At 38.5% G+C, this 19,423-nt stretch overlaps 1 protein-coding gene across 2 annotated transcripts in view; it reads right to left on the minus strand.

The window, feature by feature from the left end:
• PKD2 (polycystin 2, transient receptor potential cation channel) overlaps positions 1–19,423 on the minus strand; it is a 74,720-nt gene that overhangs the window by 20,459 nt on the left and 34,838 nt on the right. Inside the window, exons 5-9 of one of the 2 annotated variants that reach the window (XM_032239655.1) lie at positions 17,992–18,216; positions 14,270–14,498; positions 9,224–9,391; positions 5,470–5,651; positions 3,595–3,715 (exon numbers count right to left, since the gene is read on the minus strand). In XM_032239655.1, coding sequence (XP_032095546.1) covers positions 3,595–3,715; positions 5,470–5,651; positions 9,224–9,391; positions 14,270–14,498; positions 17,992–18,216 — 925 coding nt within the window. The remainder of the gene's footprint in view (positions 1–3,594; positions 3,716–5,469; positions 5,652–9,223; positions 9,392–14,269; positions 14,499–17,991; positions 18,217–19,423) is intronic. The other variant, XM_032239656.1, reaches the window with a different exon arrangement.

Consider the following 19,423-nt stretch of genomic DNA (forward strand, 5'->3'; position numbering starts at 1 on the left):
ATTTGTATATTTACCTATGAATGGTAAGATTATTTTATTTAATGTTATTTTTGCTTATCTATGTTCTCTATATTTAGAAACTTGCACATACTCTGCTGGAGGGTATAGAATTCTAAAAAGCTCTTCAAATTTCAACAGTTAACCCAGATAAGTAGAAATATCTGACCAATAAAGCTCAGCCCAGAGAGGCTACACTACCCAGCTTATTTTTAATGCTTATTTAAAAAAGTTTTATTGAAGTATAAAAGACATATAATAAACTATGCAAATTTAACATGTACAGTCTGCTAAGTTTTGATGTATGTGTGCACACATGAGACAATCAGCATGATGATTTGACAGATGTATCTATCATCCACAAAAGTTTTTTGGTGCTCCTTGGTACCTGCTTGTCCCTAATGGTCCCCAACCCCAGGAGACCACTTACATGCTTTCTGTTACCACACATTAGTTTTCATTTTCTAAATTTTGTATGTATAAATAAAATAGTATGTACTCTTAAAAAAAAAAGAAATGTATGTTTATTCCAAGTTTTTTAATATAATCATATATGAAATTTATAAGACACATTTAGAGTTTAAAAGGCTGTTGCAAACAGGAATACAGCAGGCCTACTAGGGAGAAAGTAAAGAAAAACTTTCCAGAAGAGAGGTAGACTTTGGAGTGACGCAAACTTGGGTTTCAGCCCTAGTACTGCTAGGATTGTTGCTTAACTATTCTAAGTCTAATTTTAAAGAATTATTTATTTGTTTTCCATTAATACAATGAGAAAAATAATAGTATCTCCCTTACATATCTGTTGGGCTGGTTAATGAGACAATCTATATAACGTGCTTAGGATAGGTCCTGATGCAGGTAAGTGCTACCTAAGTGATAGCTACTGTATTACTATTCAGTAATGGTGGGTTCATTTTTCTGACCTCTCCTTTTTGCAGTAGTAATTGTTTGTATTTCCAAAAACAGACTTTCTCAAAGCACTGTATCCAGGAGATCAGGTCATGCTCTTCCTTTGTTTTTCCTTTTTAACACATAACTGTGGTTTGTAACTATAGAGTTGTGTATTTGATAATGTCTGTTTTCCCTACAACTCTGAGGAATCATCCTAAGGGCAGAATCAGGCTGTTTTCCTTACCCTGATAGTGGCAGTATCTAACATACTATCTCACAGTATACAATCCGCAAAAATCACTACAGTGTATAGTATACTATGATACAGTATATATAATATATATGGATATAGTGGCTCAGTAAATACTTATTAAATAATTGAGAAATGAACAAATAAGAGCTCTCTTATTTTAGTGGGCTATGAATCTCTATATTAAGGAAGAATATTGTTTATGATCTGTAGCAGAAATGAGAATTGAATATAGAATACATGTAAGTTTTTGGCTAAATGCTCAATTCCAAGTGCAGATAATCGCAGTCCAAGTAACACCTTCTACCTTCTCTCTTCCAACTCAGGCATCTAATGTTCTATTTTTGCTTCAAGTGGCTGTTAACTAATGCCTGCCAATATCTTAGTTGAAACGGATCAAAGTCTGGATCCTCTAAAGCTCTCTCAATATCAATCCTTGTCTTCAGGGCACAGCAGGATTTGCTAAGCAGGATTTGCTAAGAGATTTCAAAAAGTAGAAAGTGCTTGAGAAAGGCTCTTGAAGGTATGGGAAGAGGAAGCTCACCGTCCCCTCCATCCTGTCTCCCAAGGTTCCCTTAATTATCAGATGGTCATCTGCGCCAGGATGTCTTTCCTATTGATGTCGGGGAAGAGTGGGGTTATCTTGGTTCATCTGAGCCACTTCATACCACTGTGCCTTCTTGTTAAACAGGGGCAATAGACTAACACCAGGCAATCAGCTCAGAAGGGTGGCCAACCCCACACTTAACTTGTCATATCCTTAAAAGACAGGTTTGTGTTGAAAGTAGCCTTCTATGTATGTATGTATGTGTCTATGTATCTATCAATGTATCTATGTATGTTTGTATGTATACATGTATCTATCATCTATCTATCTATCTATCTATCTATCTATCAACTACGTATATCACTGGGAGATGCAAGAAGAGCAATTCTTTTTTGTGTAGTCGTATAAAAACCAATTTTAGTATAAAGATAGAAACTAAGAGCTTCTTTTCATGTTCTGGTGACTGATTTGGTAGGATGACTATAGAAGGTTCTACCTACTAAAGGACAACATTCAAACAGTCCACGTGTGAGCATTTCCAGTTGTCACGATTCTACCCATCCTTTGTTTGGCAGATTGATAAATGGAGAAAACTAGGTGGCCTGAGATCAACTGAAGGGTCAGGTACAAGACTCTCAATTCCTGGTTTTTGCTTTCTTAGTAGAGATTCAGATCCTCTAGAATCCAAAGTGCTACCAATGGTAGAGTGACAGAGGCTTATTCTTCTTTCTATTGTTTTCTTTAATATATGATAGGAAGAAGAAGCTTAAGAAGTGTAAGTTTGAATACTAGCCATGATCCATGAATACAGCAAGACACACATGAACTTGAATGATATCCCTGACCTTTTCAGTTCTGTTAAAGTACAGCTAGGAAACACACTTTTGTTTTACACCAGAGGCTGTGTCTCTTCAGAAAAAACATATTTAAAAAAATAGAAAATTAATACAGTACATCTAATACCCGATCAGTAAATACCATACACTTAACCAGTAATACCTGGACTGACTTTAGAGTTATTACACTGAATTACTGAAAATGTGATCACTCAACCGTCTACAAGTGATCTTTACACAATTTATTGAAATGGAAAACATGTTGTTATTTTCCTAAGATGATTGTTCTTAAGATGACTGTTAGCATTTAGATGAAAAATATTGCCTAAATTAAGCTGGCTTAACACCTTCTCAGTGGACAAGTGAACATTTATATATAAGAAAAAGAACAAAACACCTTTAAAAACATCTTAATTAACGTAAGGCAAAAACATTAAAAATATTAATTGGTACCAAATCAAGAGAATAAAAAAATTATTTTTGAAAATATTTTAATGCAATTTCCATTCTTTGTTAATTTAGTTTTAAACTTAACTATCTGAATATTCTCTTTAGGTGGTCTCTAGATGAATGGAATATAAATAATTTAAAACACAATATTCTAATTTTGATATGCAATGATTCATTCAACTGTTACTCTTGACATCCTGCATCTAGCTTGCTTTTCAGTTCTTACTTTTTAGAAAGAAAAGAAGGAGAGAAATGAAAAGTCATGCTAGCAAGTGACTAAAAGAATGCTGACATATGTGTTTAAAAAACATATAAACACATTCTACTTTTCCGGCAAAGTACTATTTTAGGTATCTTTATAAATTTGCACGTGATCGAATTTCTTTTTTGCATTGAATACATACATATATATGAAACTAAAGATCATGAAAAAGATATTTGATATGAGGCTTAAAACTGTGAATTAATAAAAGGAAAAAAAATTTTCCAGCATATACACTTTTCTACTCCCTGGGATCTTTATTTAAAAATGATAGGACATAGAGTATGAGAGAAAAGAAAAGACAAGGATTTATGAATATAAAGTTTAAAATGAACCTCACTATAAATAAAAATGTACATACCAAAAGAATGAAGAACATAAAGAACACAAATGTAGTGAAATAAATTGGTCCCAAAACTCGATTAGCTTCCTCAATCTCTGCAAAGTTGATATCGCCCAAAATGATACGGAATTGAGTGAAGCTATAAAAATAAAACAAAACACCACAATACAAAAACAAAGAATGTCCAGTAGTTGATGCAACATTTCTTAAAGATGATTTCATACTTTTGGATCTTTTTAGTGTATAGGTAAGCTGCCAAATAATAGAAAATTGTCAATCCCATTTATAAAGTCTGGCTACTGATATCAGTTATTAAAGCCTTCTGCAATAATAATAACATGCTTTCATGTTTCATAGGTTATTTCCATTTTAAAAAGAAAATACAGCCCGGGTGCAGTGGCTCACACCTATAATCCTAGTACTTTGGGAGGCTGAGGCGGGCAGATCACAGGGTCAGGAGTTCGAAACCAGCCTGGCCAATATGGTGAAACCCTGTCTCTACTAAAAATACAAAAATTAGCTGGGTGTGGTGGCGCGTGCCTGTAATCCCAGCTACTCAGGAGACCAAGGCAGGAGAATCATTTGAACCCAGGAGACAGATGTTGAAGTGAGCCAAGATTGTGCCACTGCACTCCAGCCTGGGCAATGGAATGAGACTCCATCTCAAAAAAAAAAAAAAAAAAAAAAAAAAAAAACCCACAAAACAACAAAAAAGAAAAAGAGAAAATACAATTATTATTCAATGATTTATAAAGCAATTGGCTATAATAATTCAACACATAATCTAGATAAAACATATTGACTCTAAACCTTGACAACAGTCACCCTGGGTCTAAAGTTAAAAATCTTTTTTTTTTTTTTTTTTTAAAAAGGGCCTGGCGTGGTGGCTCATGCCTGTAATTCCAGCACTTTGAGAAGCCAAAGTAGGAGGATACTGTGAGGCCCAGAGTTCAATACCACCCTGGGCAACATAGTGAGACCCCTTTCTCTACAAAAAAGTAAAAAAATTGGCCAGGCATGGTGGCATACACCTGTATTCCCAGCTACTCAGCAGGCTGAGGCGGCAGGATTGCTTGAGCCTAGGATTTCAAGATTGCAGTGAGCTATGATTGCACCACTGTACTCCAGCCTGGACAACAGAGCAAGAACCTGCTTCAAAAAAAAAAAAAAAAAAAAAGCCAAAATGGTTTGTGTTCAAATATTCTGGCATTTACTCAAATGGGGTCAAAGTGGCCAAAGTGGCCAACTGCTGCCAGTGCTGGGTTTCAGTAAAATCATTTCCATTCCTGACTTTTATCAAACAGCAATATTAATTAGAGATATCTATGTACAAAACCCTATTAACTTCCATTCCTTTTTAAACTAACTCCTTTCTAAATGGCATAGGAATCTGACACTGGCTGCTTTTTGTTGTTGTTTTATTTCATATTTGGGATCTTTGGAAAAAAACTGAAAATTCTTGTACTGGTCTGAGTTTACCCTAGAATATTAGAAATACCTTGTTTTTTTTTTTCCTCAGAAAATAACTTGAAGTTCAAAATATATGGCAACAATATTCAACAGGAGTAAGAATATAGGCAAACAGCCTTCTAGAAGCTACCATCTGCATTTGGTGCAAAGAAAACCTCAGTCTTCAGAACAGTGTTGACTTCCCATGGCTGTTCACTTCTATCTTACTACTTTAGGGCTGCTATCTTAAGCATCAGCATTTCAGGATGCATTGACTTCTCTGCATTGGTAGATCAATGTTTTGGGAAAAGGTAATTCATTCTTATTTAAAATAACTAGTTTTAAATGCGTTGTGGTCACATAGCAACCTTATATGAAGATTTATTCTTGAGAAGCAGTGACAACTTTGATTAAATGTTTCTTCTTAATTTCATATATACTTACATACACTCTTGGAAAGTACTGAAGTCATCGACCTGAGTGCCAAAGACAAGGTATGCCAACTGAGCATATGCCAGGAAAATAATGAAGAACATAATAGCAAAGCCAAACAGGTCTTTGGCACATCGAGACATGGTTGTGGAGAGCTGGCTCATGGTCCTGTTAAAATTGATGAATTTGAAGAGCTGTAAAAGAGAAAGAAGACAGCAACAGACAAATGGATAAACAGTGGTGACTGTATACAGTAAAACATTGTTTCATCCTGAAAAGGAATTAAATTCTGGCACGTTACAACATGGATAAACCTTGAAAACATTATGCAAAGTGAAATAAGCCTGACACAAAAGGACAAATACTGTATGATTCCATTTACATGAGGTACTTAGAATAGTCAAATTCACAGCGACAGAAAGTAGAACGGAAGTTATTAGGGACTGGAAGGAATAGGGAGTTAAGTGTTTAATTGATACAAAGTTTCAGTTTAGAATAATGAAAAAGTTCTGAAAATGCATAATGTCGATGGTGGCACAACATTGTGAATGTACTTAATGCCACTGAATTGTACACTTAAAAATGGTTACAATGATAGGTTTTATGCTATGTGTATTAGAAAATTAAAAAAAAAAAAAAAAGGCTGAGTGCGGTGGCTCACATCTGTAATCCCAGCACTTTGGAAGACTGCGGCAGGAGGATTGCTTGAGCCCAGTTCAAGACCAGCCTGGGCAATATGGCAAGATTCTGTTTCACTAAGAATAAAAAAATTTAGTCAGGTGTGGTGGCACACACCTGTGGTTTCAGCTACTCAGAAGGCTGAGGTGGGAGGGTTGCTTAAGCCTGAGAGGTCAAAGCTGCTGTGAGGTGTGACTAGTGATGCTTCCCCCCCAAAAAAGGATTAAAGGAAAAGAGAGGGAAGAAACTTCACACAAATAAAAATTAATTATAAAACCCCCAGGAAATTCTTGTTGCATAATATTAACTGTCACTTATTGTGCATCAGTTATGTATGGAGGGCTTTATGTACATTGCTTCAAATCTCAGCAATGTCTGAAATATTGGTATTCTATCCCCAGGAGTCAGCTGGGGCTTGCAGCCAGGAGGTGAACCCTGCTCTGTCTGACTGCAAAGCTATATTGAGCATGTTGGTAGATAAGGCACTGAGGATGGGTGCCCAGATTATGTAGCTCTAGGTAGAAGCCTCAGTGGAAGAGCACATGTTGAGATATTAGAAGTGGAGTCATGATCCCTACCTTAAAGACCTTAATAATAAGTATTGAGGGCAAGACCTTTCCAAGCGATGCAGTAAATAAAACACAACAGCCTGAGACACAAGTTGTAAGAAAATCTCTAGAAGTTTACTTAAAGGTCTGTTATACATTATTTCTGGTCACAGTGACATATTTTTTGCGGATTGCTGTAATCATATTACTTAATACAACCCCCATTCACTTGAGATCTTTTTTTTTTTTTTTTAAACCAAGTGTTGCTCTGTCGCCCAGTCTGGAGTGGAGTGGCACGATCTTGGCTCACTGCAACCCTGCCTCCTGGGTTCAAGCAATTCTCCTGCCTCAGCCTCTTGAATAGTTGGGATCACAGCTACCATGCCCAGCTAATTTTTTTGGGGGGAGTACTTTTAGTAGAGACAGGGTTTCATCATGTTGGCCAGGCTGGTCTGGAATCCTTGACCTCAGGTGATCTGCCCGCCTTGGCCTCCCAAAGTGCTGGAATTACAGGCATAAGCCACTGCGCCTGGCTGAGATCTTGATTATTAGTACTATCTTATTATTATTAAACTAATAATAAGGAAATTTCAGTAATTCTCAGGCAGCAGCTGCTATCCTGTCACCAGCACAGGCTCTGATTCTGCTATCCAAACATGTGTGGCTATTTAAATTCAAATTTAAATTAATTAAGATGAAATACAATTAAAAATTCAGTCCCTTGGTCCTACTAGCCACATGGTAAGTGTTCCATGGCTATTTGTGGCTAGTGGCTACAGTCTAGGACAATGGAAATATAGAACATGTCCATCACCACAGAACATTATTACTATTATTATTTTTGCAATTTGATTATTATTACCATTATTATTACTATTTTGTGATCAAGGTTTGGTGCTTTAGTGATGGTTTGTCTTGAACAAGTATGTCAGTAAATAAATAGCATGAGAAATACAGGATAAAGTCTATGCTTTTTTTTTTTTTTTGAGACAGAGTCTCACTCTGTTGGCCAGGCTGGAGTGCAGTGGCATGATCTTGGCTCACTGCAACCTCTGCCTTCTGGGTTCAAGCAATCCTCCCATATCAGCCTCCCAAGTAGCTAGGACTACAGGCACATGCCACCACACCCAGCTAATTTTTGTATTTTTAGTAGAGATGGGGTTTTGCCATGTTGCCCAGGCTGGTCTCAAACTCCTGGGCTCAAGAGACGCGCCCACCTTGGCCTCCCAAAGTGCTGGGATTACAGGCATGAGCCACTGTGCCTGGCCCAAATCTATACCTTTTGATAAACCTCAGGCCTTCTAGATATGAATACCAATTCAGGAAAGTACATAACTGGTAAGTACCTTCTGGAATAGTGCTGTTCAAGAGGACATTCTGTGATGATGGAAATGTTCCATATTTCCACTGTCCTAGAGAGTAGCCACATATAGCCACTGAACACTTAACACGTGGCCAGTAGGATCAAGGACCTGGATTTTTTCTTGTATTTAACTTTAATGAATTTAAATTTGAATTTACCTAGGCACATGTGGCTAGCAGTTGCTGTCTGGACAGCACAATCAGAGCCTGTGCTGCTGACAGGATGGCAGCTGCCGCCAGAGAATTACTGAAATTTCCTGCATCTCCAGAATTGAAGCTCATTGTGTATGAAATGTCATAACCTTTCATACACATGGAAATGAACATTATGTCTTGGGACAATAAAGAAATGAGTGAGCAAGAAACTATTTGGAAGAGATGTCTGTTCCAAGCTTAATTCTACGTAAAGCTTCCCTTCCAGTCTCCACCTGGAAAAGGGGCGATCCCATTCAGCGAAAATTTCCGAGTGCAGTACCTCTCCCTTCCCTCCACCTGATCCTTCCCTCTCTTTCTCTGATGTTCTTTTCCTTCACCTGCTCATCCCATATCAGGTAAAACTCAGAGCTGCCTCTGTATTCGAGCAGCCTGGGCTCCAGGCCTAGCTAACACAATGAAAAGCCTCTTACCACATTTGTTAAACAAAACCCATAGTGACTGATTTTACATGAGTTCAGATAGCAGGTGAAGTATATCACTGACAATGAGAGGAATGACCATGTGAGTCTCAAGAATTTACTTTACATGTAAAATATGAGGGCTGGCATGGTGGTTCATGCCTATAATCCCGGCACTTTGGGAGGCGGAGGTGGGAGGATTACTTGAACCCAGGAGTTCAAGGCCAGCCTGGGCAACATAGTGAGGCCTTGTCTTGACAAAAAAATTTAAAAATTAACTGGGTATGCTGGCACATGCCTGTAGTCCCAGTGACTTCAGAGGATGAGGTGGGAGGATTGCTTGAGCCTGGTAAGTCAAGGCTGCCATGAGCTGTAATCATGCCACTGCACTCTAGCCTAGGGGACAGAGTGAGACCCTGTCTCAAAACAAAGTAAATACGCAGCAGTTTTGGTTGGTCGCTTGAATTTCAAATTCAAGTACTCCACGATTTTGTGGAACTCATAATTTTTTTTTAAAAAAAGAAAATGTCATTTAAAATATAGAACATGAAATTTATAAATTACCTTAATCCAGACAAAAAATACTGTGACGGCAGCTACATTGTTGAACTGTATTTGCCAATATGCCAGATGCTCAAAGTTGGGGAAAGTATTTTGATCTTCCAGAAACTGTAGTAGCACCTCCACATTTGATGTTCTGTATATGTTAATTCCTATAGCTACCACTGATAGCTGGAAGGTGAAAGATTTACATTTTATTACAGTGTTTTAGAAATATAAAACTTATCTTAAGATGACTAGCATATTTTTCTTCACCAATGTATTAATTGTAGGGCTCACCATTATACTTACCCAATAACATTCTTAAAAGTCACTCATTCAAATGGAAAGTGTTAAGCCCTGTCATAAAATAAATAAAACAATATATTGCTTGCATTTGCTTACTTTGGAATAGAAATCCAATGAGGGCATGCATGCATGTGTGCACATATGCATGTACTACACACACGTTCATGCATACACAGGGGAGATCACACTACAACAGACAGAAACTCAAAAGAGGAACGAATGCTGTTTTCACTGCCACCTTCATTTTAATCACTTTCCACTCTTGCTTTCTTGCCTTAATCCTTATGCCTTTATTTGCGATTTTAAAAATTTAAAATATTCTAGTTTATCTTCATTCTTCGATTGCCAGCCATTCTTTGCTTTGTTCAACAAAAATACAGTAGATGTCTATGTATACAGCACTGTGTGAGGGGCTAAGAGGAATAAACAGAAGTAAACTGCATAAATCCTGCCCTCCAGACACTTACATTCTGGTTCAAGAGCAGATAAACACATAAAATTAAATACTACTACTAAAGTAACAACTTTTAAAGTAGTTAAAAAAAAAAAAACTACTAAAGTAACTACTAAAGAATTGGTATCATACAACATAAGGTGAAGAGCGGCACAAGATACCCTAAAATTTAGGCATGCCCATGAGAACAAAGAATGAGCTTGGGCTAGAAAGACGGTGGGAATGATGAACACAGAGGGCTCAAGAAGGCCTGCAGTGGGAACACAGGAGCCAAGGGTTTCTGTCTTGCTCATTTCTGTCCCTTAACTCATGACCCTACAACTTTCCACATATGCTTTGGTTCTTGGCTTTACAACCAGATCCAAGCGGACACTGGCCCCTCCTTTGCATCCATCACCACTAAATGTAGACAATGCTAGGGGTTAGTCATAACAATCTGGCCCCACAGTGGGGTCTGAATCTGCAGCAGGTGGGCTGCGGCAGGTGCTGTGACCTTTGCTGTCCATTCTCTCTTCTTAGGAATGATGGCCAGAGACCACTTCATTAGCCCTTCCTTCCTGAGATGGCCATCCAGAACATGGTCCCATGTGATTCTCATAGCAAAGACCAGGCTGGCTGCTGATCACCCCTAAAAAGCCAATCTCACCATCTTTTTTTTCTTATCTGTAAAGGATTTCCAGAGCCAATCTTGTATTTCTGTGTTGTTGGTGGGAATGATGAACAAAGAGGGCTCAAGAAGGCCTACATGGGAATATGTGAGCCAAAGGCTTCTCCTGAGACGAGGAGCTCATCTCAGCTAACCCACGTAGAAAAGCATTTAGGTTGATGGACTGGATCCCGCAGTAACTCTTTACCCAACTCTATTAGGTATAATTTGTTATGCAGTCCAGTTGTTTTTACTCTGCACCGGACAAATGTTCATAAAATTATGAAGAAGATGGTCATTTATATAACACCAATGTCATAATATGCTAAATTTCTTTGAAGCCTTTCCTTCCAAATAGGGAATGAGGGAAAAGATGAGGCAAGAGATTTTGTGAGCATTTGCACTGTTACAGCACTCCTGAGTTTTCTGTGGGACTCTCATCCCTATCAACATAAGAACTTTCTCTCCATTCCAGAAAATTAGGAGGGCAGAGATTTACGTTATTTTGTTCATTCCTATATCCCCAGGGCCTAGAACAGTGCCAAGTACACAGTAGGTGCTCAGAAAATATTCACTGAATAAATGATATAGTCATTTTACCCTATAAAACCTAGCAAGCAGTCAACAAATTGAGTTTAAATTCCTTACTAGTCTTTTTTCAAGTAATTCTGCTGGTTTTGAAAGACGACTGCTCAGGACAAAAGACTGATGCAGCCTGTGTACTTCAGAACGTATGCGGGAAAAACAAAAAAGGAAAATGAAACAATTTCAAAGTGATTTCAAGATGTCATTATATTTAGAATATAATTTCTTTTCAGGTTTTGGGTAAACATAAGCAAATTTTGGCTCGATGAAACAAAAAGCATTGGCTCTTTTCATTGGTTTGAAAGTCCAGTGAAGCACAGGGTGTGTTTGGTGGGTGAGCAGAAAGCACGCCCTCACTTCTATACTTGGTCAGCAAATGTTTCAAAGGACAAGAAGGATTCCGGTAGCCCTTCCTTGTTCTTTACAAACAAAAAGCACACTGTCTGAATTGTTGTCTGGCAGTACTAAGAGCTGTTTTAAAGAAAACTGGAAAAGCACAGTGAACCAAGTTTTCAAAGAAAGGCTTGCACAATGCTGTGGCTGCTGCGCCAAAGAAACAACTTCCAAGATATCATCAGCCTTTTTTCCTATTGGTCTCCAAAGCGAGCACAGAGCAATTCACTGGGGTATGGGAATAAAATGTTACAGCTTCTAGGTAGGTGGTAAGAAAGTGCTGGAGTTCTACTTATATTAATTTTTATCCCAATCTTTAGTATTCTATGCATGTGTGTGTTTTACGGATATACCTGTTACACCAATATATAGACACAATTTACAAATAAAGATAATACATTAGGATGTGTAGTCAAAGCTTTCACTTATAGGTGTGTACAATCAAAAAGGGTGAATACCACTGATTAGTCTTTTGTCGATATTGAGTTCTTCGGTTAAAAAATGAAAAGGAAGTCGGTTCTCAATTGGCATATCATACTTACCTTTTTACCATTGTTTCAATGGCCTAAATATAAACAAATTTATGTAAGCCAAGAGGGAGGGTTTGCATCCTTACAGTTCCAAACAATGATTGTATTCTGGAATAATTTTCAATGTATATGGCTTGCACGCTGCCATCACTCCAAACAGAATTATTCAGAAAAATTATTTCCAGTATTATTGTCTCTCCTGTTTCCTTAAATGCTGACATTCTTGTGCGACTCTGTTCATCATGAATACATCGAACATTTGGGGATCAAGGGTTTTTACCTTGATTTGTGTGATGTTATATGGCCACCATAACAGATAGGATGCACTTCTAACTGCATCACGGCCTGATGGGGTCAACACTGTCTATTCTATAGGAATTTTTACTTTGAGTAAAAACTCTCTCTAAAGGGCACATGTCCATGGCTTGACAGGCAGTGGCAGAGCGGTGAAGGGAGTTAGTGTGAGGAACAAATGAGTTTCTGTACCCTGAAAAGCACCCAGAGCTGCCTAATGCGGTAGCTTCTGAAGTGTTAGCCATTATTATTATTACTATTACAATCATTGTTGCTGCTAATACTGTTATTGCCATGCAATATGTGGCCATGCAGTTCTTTTTTATGCCTTAAGAGTTCTTGAATAATATATTTTCCATATTCATCCAATTCCATATTTCCAATTCTATTAATAATTCTAGGGGGGAATGGTTTAATAATGACCTGATATAAATGCTTCATACAGGCCAAATGAATTTTTAGGATTGGGATGAGAGAAAGAATAATTCTCATGAGCAGGGCTAACAGAAGAGAGAATGCTAATAGGGTAGTGCATCATTTACTGAGATTTCAGAAGGTAATGGCTATCATATGACAGTGGGAAGGACAGACATAGAATAATCATGGTACACCTATGCCAAGCAAAGCTTCTAAGCATCTAACAATTAAGCATGTTGTCATATGCTTAAATGTAAAACTGGACTTGGCAAAAGGTTACCTATTATTGCTGAAGGGAGAAAAGTTTGTAAAAATTCCTTTTAACACTGAGGCCACTGGAAGGAAGTGACTGATGCTTAATTAAGTGATTAAGATGAAGGGAAAACATCTTGAACAAATCTTAGAAGTTATAATTAAGTCAAGGACAGGCACAGAATCTACATGGTGTAGGTCTTGATTATGACTCCGTCTTTGATTTATTTTTTATTTTTTAGAGATGGTGTCTCAGTATGTTGCCCAGGCTGGTGTCAAACTCCTGACCTCAAGTGATCCTCCCACACCAGTTCCCTAAAGTGCTGGGATTATAGGTATGAGGCACCGTGCATGGCCTGCCTTTGATTTCTTGTACCTCATACAGAAAACACTGATGAATATAATTTACATTTTGTACTCTGTAGACTATTTGCAAAAAAATTTAAAGTGCAGAAAGTTTTCTCTGCCACCAAAAATATTTTCAGGATAATTTTCTTTTCGAGGCAAGGTCTCATTCTGTCACCCAGGCTGGAGTGTAGTGGTACATTCATAGCTCACTGCAGCCTCAACCTCCTGAGTTCAAATGATCCTCCCATTTCAGCCTCTGGAATAGCTATGACTACAGGTGTGTGCCACCATGCTTGACTAATTAAAAACATTTTTTTTTTTTTTTTTTTGTAGAGACAGGGTCTCACTTGTTGCCCTGGCTGGTCTCAAACTCCTGGGCTTAGGTGATCCTCTTGCCTTGGCCTACCAAAGCGCTGGGATTACAGGTGTGAGCTACCATACCTGGCCACCCAGATTTTTTCTTGCTGTATCTACACATGTGCAGGAAAATATAAATTGATTTTTACTAGCAGTTGAAGAAAAATATCATTAGTGAAAAAACAAAGAAAAAAACTTTTCTCCTACACACTTCATACAGCATACTAAAGCCAAATATGAATTACTGAGATATTCTTGTTATTAGTGTGGCTGAGAGCTTACTGTAAATACCTCTCCACTTCATACTCAGAAAGCTTACTCATGTAAAATAAGAAAATAATTAGTAACAGAAGTTGATATAATTGAGGGGGACTTTTAGATTCTTTTTTGAGAATATCAAGATCTACAACGCTGAGGAGATCAAAGACTCTAGAGAACACATTTGTAGAACATGATAGGAAATTTGGTGTTGTTCTTAAACCTACCACAATGATCACAACATCCAGACAATTCCAGAAACTCCTGAAATAGTGTAGTTTGTGAATGCGAATTTCCAATATCTCTTCCACCACATAGTAAAGGATAAAGAAACAAAAGATAATCTCACAGGCTGCCAGGAAGAAATCAAAAGTTGTGACATATCGGATCAGCTTTAAAGGCTGAAATTGCCAAGATGGAATCACACCGCCTGTTGCTGGGAATTCAACCAATAACCTGCATGGCAATAAGAACAATTAAAACAATAACAACAACAACACATGAATATAGTCAGGAAAGGACGTCCATCTCTTCTACTCGTGCATTACAAGGTAATACAACTGCTACCATGAGTCCCCCCAAACTAGTGGCAAAACATTTTTATTATAGCTAATAATTCCATACTTGTAGAATTTGGTGTCATCACAGGAATAAGACTTCCTGAGGTCTTTCTGTCCCAAAGGAGTACTTCCTGCTCAGTCTTCCCTCTACTTTTCTATATTTATACTGCTCAAAATGCCATATACTTTTAATGTAAAAGTAAATCAACACAAAAGCTTTTCTAGGACTTCTGTTATTATTATTTTTTAAGAGATAGGGACTCACTTTGTTGCCCAGGCTGGAGTGCAGTGTTGGTTGCAATCATAGCTCACTGCTGTCTCAGATTCCAGGGTTCATGGGATTCTCCTGCCTTAGCCTTCTCAGTAGCTGGGACTACAAGTGTGCAGCACCATGCTCAACTAATTTTTTTTTTTTTTTTTTGGCAGAGACTGAATCTTGCCCTGTTGCCCAGGCTGGTCTCAAACTCCTGGGCTCAAATGATCCTCCCACCTCGGCCTTTCAAAGAGCTGGAATTACAGGAGTGAGCCACTGTGCCTGGCCCTAGGACTTCTAATAAATTCAAGTCCTTCTACTAGGCAACATGAAGAATATAAAGAAATATAAGCCATCCACTCAAAACACGTGTGATCTGGTTGAGAGGTAGGATGTATTTTGTACATATATAAAGATAGGAACTGTGTCTCTCATTCATTCATTAGGTAACACCTAAATAGCATCAAATAGTTTGCCATCCAGGGTACTTTTCTCTCTTCTTCCCAGAGCCTTGTAGTTAAATAGGTGGGTACTCAATAAATGTCTGATTGCCTAAAACAGTTGTATACACTGTTTTACATCCATATTGATGTCTCTGATCTTTACTGCTTTACCTTAACCGGACTGAGGATTTTTTTCTTGTCAAATTCCCATTTTGTAGGTGTCACACTGAGAAAGTTGGGTGATTCAGTTAGTGGTGCAGACTCCTTATCTAACTAGAAATAGAATCTCTACCTGCATGTTTAAAAGCCCTTTAGTCAGCTATTAGCCATCATTATCTCTGCCATTACAGGATGGGTAGCCGCGCCTGGAACCTGAGCATCTAGGACGCTTGTGTGAGTAATAATCAAGTAAAAACAGGGACTATGGTATATTAGAACTGGTCAGAGAAGTGTGAAAATTTTCCTTCCTTTGCATTGTCAATTCTTCTGTTCTTTCTTTCCTATTTGACATGTTGGAGAGTAGGGGTGAGAACTAAAAACTCAGGAGAGCAACACTGAAGCCAAGGGCTTTGCATGCGACAGCCTCATTGGGAACTCAAAAGTGAAGGAAGTGGCCTTCAAGTGTCAAGCGATTTCTCTGGCCCATTCTGGCCCTACAGTGCTCACCACTTCCAGAAACTTAGAAAAACCGTATAGAGTAATGAAGCACTTAACAACGTTCATCCTTAAAGTAAGGGAGGAAGCAAAAGAAATACTCAAGACCTTCTATAAATAGAATTTACTAAAATATCAGAGTTGCCTCTGTTTTTATTCTCTTCCTTTTATCTTCAGTGCAATAATTAGGAAAAACTCAATAATAACTGCAGTAGATTCTCATTCATTTCTAGTGACAACTACTACTGGACTACTGGTTGAGTATTTCTTCTGTCTTTTTTTCTTTTTGGCCGACTGTGAGCACGGACAGGTTGAGTGTTTCTAACCTGAAAATCTGAAACATAAAATGCTTCAAAATTTCAAACTTTCTGAGCACCGATAATGACAGCACAAGTGGAAAATTCCACAGCTGACTTCATGTGACAGGTCATTGTCAACATGCAGGCGCACAACAGTTTATTCAACATCCCTAAGGGAAAAATGAAATTACCTTCAGACTACGTACATTATATTTCACTTACAAAACATAAATAAATTTTGTGTTTAGACTTGAGTCCAATCCCCAAGATATCTCATTCAAGGCTATCTCATATGCAGACATTCCAAAATCTGGAAAAAAAAAAAAATCTAAAATCTCAAACATTCTGGTCCTAAGCATTTTGGATAAGGGATACTCAACCTGCAATTGATTTAATGTGGTAATATTTTCTGCAAAAGTTGTTAAATGCAAGGACTGGGACAACTCAGCAAGCCAGGTAAAGGAGAATTGATGACCTCAAGAATGATGACAGACTATTATGAGAATAAACCCTTCTTATCTTGTGTGTAAATATACATGCAAGTAATCCATTACTTATACTTATAGTGATATTCGGGTGTTGCTGACATGCTTACCAGGAAGATTAAAGTGAGTGAACTCTGACTTTCTCTTGCTCTGGTTTTTCTTTCTTTCTTTTTTTTAAAGATGGAATTTCATTCTTGTTGCCCAGGCTGGAGTGTACAGTGCGATCTCACCTCGCTGCAACCTCTGCCTCCCGGGTTCAAGTGATTCTCCTATCTCAGCCTCCTTAGTAGCTGGGATTACAGGCACCCACCACTATGCCTGGCTAATTTTTGGTAGTTTTAGTAGAGATGGGGTTTCATCATGTTGGCCAGGCTGGTCTTGAACTCCTGACCTCAGGTGATCCATCCGCCTCAGCCTCCCAAAGTACTGGGATTACAGGCATGAGCCACCGCGCCTGGCCTTTTCATATTTTAGTAATACTTATTACCTTCTAACATACTATATTATTACTTCTATTGTTTATTGTTTAATGTCTATTCTCTATATCCTACTGGTTGGATGCAAGCTCTGCAAAGGCAGGGATCTTTGTTTTGTTCACTGATGTGTCCCAAGAGCCTAGAACAATGCCTAACACATTAAGTGTCTAGTAAATGTTTGCAGAATAAATGAAGAGTCCCAGACAAGCCAGTGGAATCTTTGTCAGTTTCCTTACTATCTCCCAGAGGGGTCATAATGGCAACATCCCAGGATCTGTGGAAGGAACTTCATGTGCCTATGATAGCCCTGTGCACTAGCAGGTCACTGAGTATCCTACTGAGTATCCTATAAAAACTCAAATTACTGTGCTTGTGTGTTAATAGCAGAAGCTCATCTGAGAGTGAGAAACTCAAGGAAATGAGTCAAGATTTGATGGCTGGGGGACTTTGTGATGGAGCATGTGGCACTGACCATCCTTATAATGGGTAAGGACAAATATGAGAAAAACACAATACTTTTTCTGGAAAGGTTCCAGCATTGAGATGCACTTGGACCAGAGTTAAGGTTCCTTCCAACTTGTAATATTCTAGGTCCCAATTCCCTTCCTCAAATATCCTTTATCTCAATAAGCCTTCAGTTTTTACCCCTCCCTTGCTATCTGTCTGGGTCCTTGGCATCCTCATTTAGCTAACAGGCATAGGATTTCTGGCCCATCCCCATAACAGGATGTACATACAACTATACAGAAACAGGAGGGATGCATGCCCTCGGTACACACCTGACCACACAGAACAGGTTAATGTTGGCATTGTACACTGAGAAGTCAATAAAAGTTGCCCTGGTTCCTCGGTCCAGCCAGACGTTTTTCTTGAGGCTGGCAACTTGTGCAGCTGTTTCCTCTCTTGTTCTTGACAAATCCAGGTAGTAGCCAGCTCCACTATAAGTTGCAATAATTCCCCAGTGGCTACTACCATTCAAGTCTTTTTCACTTGTGTAGATCCAACTGATTAAAAACAAAACCAAAAAACAGACAGTTAAAAATCAGTGGAACACCTGTAGCATTATAAGGACAGTTGGTTCCTTGTAAAATAAAGTATGTTTTAAGGCCCATCAAGCCGGGTACTGTGCCTGACCTGGCACTTCATAAGTGCTTTCTTAGTTAATTCTCATACTGTTATTAGCCTCATTTTAACAATGAGGGTTAGTGAGGTCAATGTAGTCCCAAAGCTTTTGAGGGTAGACCAAAAGCTTAGGAACCAACACCAGGGCTGTCTGTCCCTAGAGCCTCTGCTCAGTTTATATGGCTGCTTTCTCTGGGTAACTGTGCTCACGGACTTGATATCCCCAGAGAAAATTACAGCCAAAAGAGGAACAAGTTCATCCAGTGGCACTGTCAGCAACTGTACTCCACACAGCATTTGGGAATTTTATTCACAAATATTCAGAGGATCTCTTAGAAAACAGATAGTTATTTGGCACTAATAGGAATATAAAGGGCCTTTCCCTCCCAAATTTATAACAAGTAGGGAGATAAGAGTTGTAATTAAACAAGTAAAATACAAGGTGGATAATAATAAGAAGCAAAAGAATAAAGAAATTAGGCTGGCTGATCAGAGGAAAGCTATCCTTATTTGAAGAGATGGCAATGGAGGGATGGATTAGAAAAGGCTTTGGGAAGAAGCTGTGTTGGACCTGAGCTGTGAAGGGTGAGTAGGATCTGGACTTAGACAGGTGAATGGTGATATGATTTGGCTGTAGTCCCCACCCAAATCTCATCTTGAATTGTAACTCTCACAATTCCCACGTTTTGTAAGAGAAACCTGGTAGGAGGTAATTGAATCATGGGGGCACATTTTTCCCATGCTAATCTCATGATAGTGAGTAAGTCTCATGAGATCTGATGGTTTTATAAGGGGGAGTTTCCCTGCACAAGCTCTCTCTCTTTGCCTGCTGCCATCCATGTAAGATGAGACTTGTTCCTCCTTGCCTTCTGCCATGATTATGAGGCCTCCTCAGCCATGTGGAACTATAAGTCCATTAAACCTCTTTCCTTGGTAAATTGCCCAGTCTCAGGTATGTCTTTATCAGCAGTGTGAGAACAGTTTAATACAAATGGGAAGGGCATTTGCAACTGTGAGCCATTGCTCAAGAGAAGACGTATAAGCAGCCCAGCAAGTAGTTCAGTTTGGCTCCTGTATGATAAAGAACGG

This window comes from Sapajus apella, unplaced genomic scaffold (genome assembly GCF_009761245.1).
Source record: "Sapajus apella isolate SASKATOON/1434 unplaced genomic scaffold, GSC_monkey_1.0 scaffold45, whole genome shotgun sequence".
Lineage (NCBI taxonomy): Eukaryota > Metazoa > Chordata > Mammalia > Primates > Cebidae > Sapajus > Sapajus apella.